Source organism: Dermochelys coriacea, chromosome 9, assembly GCF_009764565.3.
Source record: "Dermochelys coriacea isolate rDerCor1 chromosome 9, rDerCor1.pri.v4, whole genome shotgun sequence".
NCBI classification, from domain to species: Eukaryota; Metazoa; Chordata; order Testudines; family Dermochelyidae; genus Dermochelys; species Dermochelys coriacea.
Window position 1 is genome coordinate 51,543,536 of NC_050076.1, and position 8,925 is coordinate 51,552,460.

At 43.3% G+C, this 8,925-nt stretch overlaps 1 protein-coding gene across 2 annotated transcripts in view; it reads left to right on the plus strand.

Moving 5' to 3' along the window:
- The window catches only part of LOC119860935 (small ubiquitin-related modifier 3), a 30,236-nt gene extending 21,591 nt beyond the window's left edge, over positions 1–8,645 (plus strand). For both annotated transcript variants that reach the window (XM_038415137.1, XM_043491695.1), the window contains exons 3-4: positions 5,354–5,425; positions 7,108–8,645. In XM_038415137.1, the coding sequence (XP_038271065.1) occupies positions 5,354–5,425; positions 7,108–7,170 (135 nt within the window). In that variant the 3' untranslated portion in view covers positions 7,171–8,645. The remainder of the gene's footprint in view (positions 1–5,353; positions 5,426–7,107) is intronic.
- The last annotated feature ends 280 nt before the right edge of the window (positions 8,646–8,925 follow it).

An 8,925-nucleotide genomic window follows, 5' to 3' on the forward strand; every position in this document is an offset into this window, starting at 1 on the left:
CAGTATTACTAATAAATTCATCATACTGCCTGAGAGTCAATAGGATCACTTACCTTATGAAAGACCTTGTCATTATGGAAACTTTTCTTCTTTTCATAAAATGTGTTAAATACCAATGTTCCAGAGAATGAATAGACCCCATTATATGGGAGTATGGTAGAATATGGATTTTGGGGCCTAACTTTCTCTGGTTTGAAAAATTTGGTTTCAGTTATACTTTAATCAAAATGACTTTCTCCTCATCCGGTGCTCCTGGTTCTCTAAAATTGGTACTAGGGGCCAGAAACTCCTGAACTCTAATCTCGACTCTGATGCTAATTCCTTCAGTTGCCTTAGACCTCTTAACCTCCGTGTTATAATGTGTATATAAAATCCTTATGCAACTGACAAGTGTGAAGTGAGGTTTAAGAAGTTTGCAGAATGTTTTGAAGATGAAAAGCAGTTATCTGTCTTTTTCCTTTTGTTTTTTCACTCTGCCCCCCCCCCCCCCCAATATTTTTTGCTGTCTCTCTATCCCCCCTGCATCACTCTGCTGTGGTAGCTTAGGCCTGGTCTACACTATGAGTTTGTCGAATTTAGCAGCATTACATCAAGTTAACCCTGCAGCCGTCCACACAATGAAGCCATTTTTGTCGACATAAAGGGCTCTTAAAATCGATTTCTGTACTCCTCCCTGATGAGGGGATGAGCACTGAAATCGACATTGTCGTTTCAAATTAGGGTTAGCGTGGACGCAATTGGACGGTATTGGCCTCCGGGAGCTATCCCACAGTGCACTATTGTAACCGTTCTGGACAGCACTCTGAACTTGGATGCACTGGCCAGGTGTACAGGAAAATCCCTGGGAACTTTTGAATCTCATTTCCTGTTTGGCCAGGCGAGCTCATCAGCACAGGTAACCATGCAGTCCCAGAATCGAAAAAAGCTCCAGCATGGACCGAACAGGAGGTACTGGATCTGACCGCTGTATAAGGAGATGAATCCATGCTATCAGAACTACGTTCCAAAAGACGAAATGCCAAAACATTTCAAAAAATCTTCAAGGCCATGATGGACAGAGGCTACAGCAGGGATGCAACACAGTGCCACGTGAAACTTAAGGACCTCAGACAAGCATTCTAGAAAACCAGAGAATCAAACGGACACTCCGGGACAGAGCCCCAGACATGTCGCTTCTACACTGAGCTGCATGTAATTCTAGGGAGAGCCGCCACTACTACCCCACCCTTGTCCGTGGACTTTGATGATGGGGTACTTTCCGCCATACCTGAGGATTTTGTGGACAGGGAAGATGAGGAGGACGAGCTTGAGGAGAGCACACAGCACACTGTTTTCCCCAACAGCCAGGATCTTTTTCTCACCCTGACTGAAATACCCTCGCAACCCAACCAAGCAGGAGAAGGGACCTCTGGTGAGTGTAGCTTTTTAAATATAATGTATGTTTTAAAAGCAAGTGTTTTTTAATAATTAATTTTCCCTGAAGACTTGGGATGCATTCGTGGCCAGTACAGCTACTGGAAAAGTCTGTTAACGTGTCTGGGGATGGAGCAGAAATCCTCCAGGGACATGTCCATGAAGCTCTCCTGGAGGTACTCTAAAAGCTTTTGCAGAAGGTTTCTGGGGAGAGCAGCCTTATTTTGTCCTCCATGGTAGGACACTTTACCACACCATGCTAGTAGCAAGTAATCTGGTATCATTGCATGACAAAACTTGGCAGCGTATGGTCCCAGTGTTTGCTGGCATTCAAGCAATATCCGTTCTTTATCCCTCTGTGTTATCCTCAGGAGAGTGATATTGTTCATAGTAACCTGGTTGAAATACAGGAATTTAATTAAGGGGACATTCAGAGGTGGTCATTCCTACTGGGCTGTTAGCATGTGGCTGAAAAGAAATCCTCCCCGCAGTTAGCCAAGCTAACTGTGGGGGGAGAGGGAGGGCACTGGCACTGAGCTGTTCGCGTTTGGCTAGCAGTGATCTTCCCTGATACCAGCCACGCGGTGGGGGGAGGGGTAAAGCGATCATCCCAGAGAATTGGATTGAGGGGGGGTTAGTTTGGTTTCTGCTGCTGCAAGTTAACATGAAAATTGCAGCATTAAGTGGCCAACTCAACTGGCTTTGCTTGATATGGAAAAAGAGGGCATTGCTGTTATGAAGATTGCAGAAGCCGAAAGACTATGGCTTACCATGGCCACCTGTAAGCCAAATTCTGTTGCCCCGCACTGCGTGTGTGATCTCTAACACCAAAGCCGCAGGCACTCAATATAAGATGCAAAATGCGACCTTGTACCGAAATAGCATGTGCTATGTAATGTGAATAGTGTTGTTCACTGTGAAAGAGTAAAGCCATTGTTCTGTAAAATGTATCTTTTTAAATACTTCACTCCCTTTTTTTCCACCCGCAGCTGCAAATGTTTCAAGCCTCCCTCCTCCGTCCCAAAGGCTAACTCAGATAAGGCGGTGAAAAAAATGCACGTGTGATGAAATGTTCTTTGAGCTCATGCAGTCAACCGGCATTGACAGAGCTCAGCAGAATGCGTGGAGGGACACAGTAGCACAGTACAGGAAAGCGGCCAATGAACGTGAGGACAGGAAGGATGATCGAGATGAGAGGTGGCGGCAGGAAGATCAGAGGAGGCAGGATGCAACGCTGGGGCTACTGCGGGATCAGACAGACATGCTCCGGCGTCTGGTGAAGGTTCAGGAATGGCAGTAGGATCACAGACTGCCACTGCAGCCCCTGTTTAACCACCCTGCCTCCTCCCCAAGTTTCATAGCCTTCTCACCCAGATGCCCAAGAACGTGGAGGGGAGGGTCCAGGCACCCAACCACTCCAACCCAGTGGACAGCCCAAGCAGTAGAAGGCTGTCATTCAACAAGTTTTGAAGTGACCTTTTCCTTCCCTCCTACCCTCCTCCCATACCCCACCCAGGCTACCTTGTGAGTTATCTCTCTATTTTTATACTCAATTAATAAAGAATACATGGTTTTTAAATGATAGCGACTTTATTTCCTTTGCAAGCAAGCTGTGATGGAAGGGGGGAGGGTGGGTGGTTTACAGGGAATTAGAGTCAACCAAGGGGGTGGGTTTTCATCAAGGAGAAACAAACCTAAGTGTCACATGATATCCTGGTCAGTCATGAAACTGGTTTTCAGAGCTTCTCTGATGCGCAGCGCACCCTGCTGTGCTCTTCTAATTGCCCTGGTGTCTGGCTGCGTGTATTCAGCGGCCAGGCGATTTGCCTCAACCTCCCACCACACCATAAATGTCTCCCCCTTACTCTCACAGAGATTGTGGAGCACACAGCAAGCAGCAATAACAATGGGAATATTGGTTTTGCTGAGGTCTGAGCGAGTCAGTAAACTGCGCCAGCAATCCCTTAAACGTCCAAATGCACACTCTACTACCATTCTGGACTTGCTCGGCCTATAGTTGAACAGCTCCTGACTACTTTCCAGGGTGCCTGTGTATGGCTTCATGAGCCAGGGCATTAAGGGGTAGGCTGGGTCCCCAAGGATAACTATAGGTATTTCAACATCCCCAACAGTTATTTTCTGGTCTGGGAAGTAAATGCCTTCCTGCAGCCGTTTAAACAGACTAGAGTTCCTGAAGACATGAGAGTCTTGAATCTTTCCTGGCCATCCCGCGTTGATGTTGGTGAAATGTCCCTTGTGATCCACCAGTGCTTGCAGCACCATTGAAAAGTACCCCTTGCAGTCTATGTACTGGCTCCCCTGGTGGTCCGGTCCCAAGATAGGGATATGCATTCCGTCTATAGCCCCACCACAGTTAGGGAATCCCATTGCAGCAATACCATCTACTGTGACCTGCACATTTCCCAGAGTCACTACCTTTGATAGCAGCAGCTCAATGATTGCATTGGCTACTTGCATCAGAGCAACCCCCACAGTAGATTTGTCCACTCCAAATGATTCCCGACTGACCGGTAGCTGTCTGGCGTTGCAAGCTTCCACAGGGCTATTGCCACTCGCTTCTCAACTGTGAGGGCTGCTCTCATCTTGGTATTCTTGCGCTTCAAGGCAGGGAAAGCAAGTCACAAAGTTCCATGAAAGTGCCCTTACGCATGCGAAAGTTTCAGAGCCACAGGGAATCATCCCAAACCTGCAACACTATGCGCTCCCACCAGTCTGTGCTTGTTTCTCGGGCCCAGAATCAGCATTCCACGGCATGAGCCTGCCCCATTAACACCATGATCTGCAAATTGTCAGGGTCCGCGGTTTTAGAGAAATCTGTGTCTATTCCTCATCGCTCTCGTCACCGCGCTGCCATTGCCTCCTCGCCTGGTTTTTCAGGTTCTGGTTCTGCATAAACTGCACGATAATGCGTGAGGTGTTTACAATGGTCATAACTGCTGCAGTGAGCTGAACGGGCTCCATGCTATGGCATCTGCTCGGGCAATCCAGGGAATAGGGCGTGAAATGATTGTCTGCCGTTGCTTTCACGGAGGGAGGGTTGACTGACGACATTTACCCATAAGCACCCGCAACAAATTTTTGGCCCTATCAGGCACTGGGAGCTCAGCCCAGAATTCGAATGGGCAGCGGGGACTGTGGGAACTGTGGGATAGCTACCCACAGTGCACCGCTCGGAATATCGACGCTTGTCACGGTACTGTGGACACACACTGCCGAATTATGTGTTTAGTGTGGACGCATGCACTTGACTTGATAAAATCTGTTCCCAAAAATCGACTTCTGTAAAATCGGAGTAATTTCGTAGTGTAGACAAAGCGTTACTCTCCCTTCTCCCACTCAACAGAAAGCTACATATTGCCAGCTGCAGGGGGCATGTGCTATTCCAAAATACAGTAGAACCTTCGAGTTATGAACACATTGGGAATGGAGGTAGTTTGTAATTCTGAAATGTTTGTAACTCTGAACAAAACATTATGGTTGTTTTTACAAAAGTTTACAATTGAACATTGACTTAATACAGCTTTGAAACTTTACTATGCAGAAGAAAAATGCTGCTTTCCCTTTCTTTTTTGAGTAGTTTACTGTATTTGTTGGGGTATGGTGTTTTTCTCCCCCCCGCCCCACTGCTGCCTGATTGTGTACTACTTGTTCCAAATAAGGTGTGTGATTGACTGGTCAGTTCATAACTCTTAGGTTCTACTGTAGTTGTCCTGCTCATACAGTGCCTGCCTTGGGATATCACACTAACTTAGAATTTTGACATCTGTTTTGATTCATATACTACGACACGCATATAGCTCTTCTGTCACTTTAAATCTTCTGAATTCTGACTTTTACACATTATAGCAAATACTTACTCCTAATCATAAACTTCTTTTATTTGGATTCCATATCTCATGTTAATTATTTTAACTTCCAGGGTTTGTCAATGAGACAGATTAGATTCAGATTTGATGGACAACCAATTAATGAAACTGACACGCCTGCACAGGTACGAAAATATGTTGTAATAACTGTAGCAGAACTCTATATTTTTAGATGTGTCTGCACCTAGAGAAAACTATTTTAGGGGGCATTTTGATAGAAAACTATCTCTGTCGTAGGCAGTTCCCAAAATGTGCAGTAGGATTCCTTTTTCTTTAAAATTTCTCATAATTGTTACCACTGCTGGAGCTTGACCCAATTAGCAAGTGAGAGTACTAGTGTAGACATGGCTTCAAATAGCTGCCAGAGTTTTAAGGATTGTCTTACAAACCATGCTCAGAGTAGGTCTAGACAATACCATGATTAAAACACAGGTGACTGCTGGTGCCTTGTCTACACTAGTGCTACCACCATTTCTGCCACTGCTGAAGCTGAATCAGTATTGTGATAAATTTCAGGGAGGAGAATTCCTGGTTAGGACAAGGCCTGTGGTAGGGAATACAAGAAACAAAACCCAGACATATTCTGGATTGTGTGGATTGGACTAATGGGGTTGAGAGAGAACAATAAATCACTGACCAAACTGGTTTGTTCTGGCTGTGGGAATGCCCTGCAAAGCTATTTTGTAATTGGACGTGAAAACTATCAGCCTAGATTCCCTCTCTCAAAAGGGACACCCTGACTGCAGCTGACTGGAGTGCACCCAGGATGGCTTGCTGAAAAGACTATTTCTATGTCCCCAGAGTATAACCCTTGTAGAATTAATGGTACTACTCATATGAATAAACTGTTCACAGTGGGGAGCAGTTAGTCACATGAGTAAAGGGGTTCACAATCTGGCCCTTTGAGATTAGTTCCAGATCCTTGCTGTTCAGAAGACAAACTGAACTGCACAGTGGTTCAGAGTGCACTGCTACAGAAGTTGGCTGGGAGTGGAATGAAGTTTGGGGAGATCTGTAGATTAAATCAACAGAACCACACCTTTAGCAGTTAGAGAGGAGGAAGCAGAGCAGAGAATCTTGCCCCAGACTTCTTGGGGAAGTATACTGAGGGTATGTTTATACTACGGCGGCACAGCTATGGCGCTTCAGCTGTGCCTCTGTAACATCGCAGTTGCTCCCAATGTTGACAGAAAGGGTTTTTCTATTGATGTAGGTGATCCACCTCTTTGAGAGGTGGTAACTAGGTTGATGGAAGAATCCTTCTGTTAACCTAGTCATGTCTACACCAGGGGTCATTTTGACCTAACTATGGTTCTCAGGGCCTGAAATTTTCTGAGTAACGAAGATAGGTTGGTTTAATTTTTAAGTGTAGACCAAGCCTGAGACCGTGGGGAGCAGGGGTGTGAATGGTGGGCCAGAGTTGTGCCTGTTGATCAGGAACAATCTGTGCTGTGTGTTGACGCTAAAGGAAAAGCAGAGACTGACATGAAGCCCTTAATGCCTTGGATCTTAGACCCCACTTTACTGCCTAAATCTGGGATCTTGTTCCCCAACACAGTGTCAGTCAGCCTGAAATATCTTGGCTGAAGGGAGACCAAGACAACTTGTGACTGGAGCCGGGAAGACACTGTGGTGAAGGGGTGATGTTGCTTTCTAGTTGGGTGGAGAGGGGAATTTAATAAGCATTAAAGTTTAAATTTAAACACTGCTTTTTAATGAGTAATGCTATTAACAATGCAAGGACTAAATGTCCTTTTAAAATATATAGCTATGTATATATTAAAATATTTGTGCATTAATCCAACAGCTGGAGATGGAAGATGAAGATACTATTGATGTGTTTCAACAGCAGACAGGTGGAGTGTGTTAAACGTGATTCTTTTGGGAAGAGGAATTTAAAGACCCTTGTCACACCTCACTTTCTCATCTGTCCTTGGATTTGCTATTAAATAGTAATGAATGAACATGCCAATCACACAGGATTCTTCTAAAACTTTAGAGGACATTTACCAAAATTGTTCTGCTGTCCCTCTGACATACTGCGTGTGCAAGTCTAAACTGTATCTGCAGGGATTAACCTACATCTTAAATTGGGCCAAATGGAATTAACTTTTCAGTTTAAGTAAAATATGGGTTGTCTGTCTGCTGTTACCTTGTTTATATAAACCTGTGGCCTAAGTATCCACCTATATTCTAGGACACGAATTGTTCATTCCTGGCTCTTGTTATATTATTGCCCCACTGCATAATTCTAATCATGTAAATATATCCTCACTTCAGTAGTGAGTTTAAAATCTCCTCCTACAATAGGGCAAGGGAAGAAAAAGTTATTGATTTAAAAGTTTTTACTATGTGTTGTAAACACAGTTATTATTGTAAAACTTAAAACCTATGATACAAGGACTATACATGCAGATATGAGGCTTAGTATAGAGTAAATGTTTAAAATATTGCAAATGTACATGTGCTTTGTCATAATCTGATAAAATAGATTGAAATTTAAGTTTTAAAAAGCAAAAATGAAGGAATTGCCCAGAATTAATGTCAGCAACCAGAATGCTAGTCCAAGCCTACTGGTGTTCATGACTGAACACTAATGTATTATGTTTCATAAGAATAAAAAAAAAAGTCCATTGTCACAGCTCACTATCCATTTATGAGGTGATGGACAAAAAAATGTGTAACTTGTCCCTGTCATCCCCTTTAATACAAACATAGAAGTTGTATCATTATTACTCACTTGGTACTAGTAAATATGTGGCCTCTGGTTTCTTTCAATACGTGTTTCTTATGGATAAATTTGGTCTCATATAAAACAAACCAAAACCCCTAACAGACAGACTCTTGATGAGCTTATGGCCAAGTTGTATGTGCAGAAGAGCTATTAAAAGATTGCTAAGCACAAAAACCTTGAAACGGTAATTTAAGGTTCTTCTGAGAAATTTCTGCTCTGCTGCTTCCCAAAATGTATTGAATTTTAAATGCATTTATGTGGTGACTTTCATTTAAATTTTAAATGCATTTATGTGGTGACTCTGTATGATGTTTTGGGCTCTACTCCAAATGAAATTTTTAAAAGGTCATTCATTCTATTATCCTTCAATAGGTTGTCCACTGCTGCTTGATTAGTCACTATTTGCCTTTTATATATACCTGACCAATTTGACAACATTAGATCATCACTTTGCTTGAAATCTTGCTGGGAAAAGTCCTTATTTTCTTTTTCATTTTATTGTATATGGGCTAGGGTGGGATATTCTGTTAGAGCTCATAGTTTAGTCACCAATTTGTACATTATTTGTTGTCCTTTACTACTGTATACAGTAAATATAGTTTGGTACTCTGTCTCATGGCTTATGTTTAATGCCGCTGCATTTCAGATGGCTTTACTTGACATTAGGTCATTGAAGTGCCATTGCTTTATTTGTTACCATATCTTGCATTGAAATCCTCACCTCTGATAGTTCTGATCAGCTACAGTGAATGCACAGTTCAGGGTACTTATACTCACAACCAACTAGGATTACAGTAAAGGCACGCTCGTCTGGTAATTCAAACTCTACTATGGTTAACTGGTGAGGAATACCTTTTGTGTGTTTTGTTAATTACCTGAACCAAAAAATAA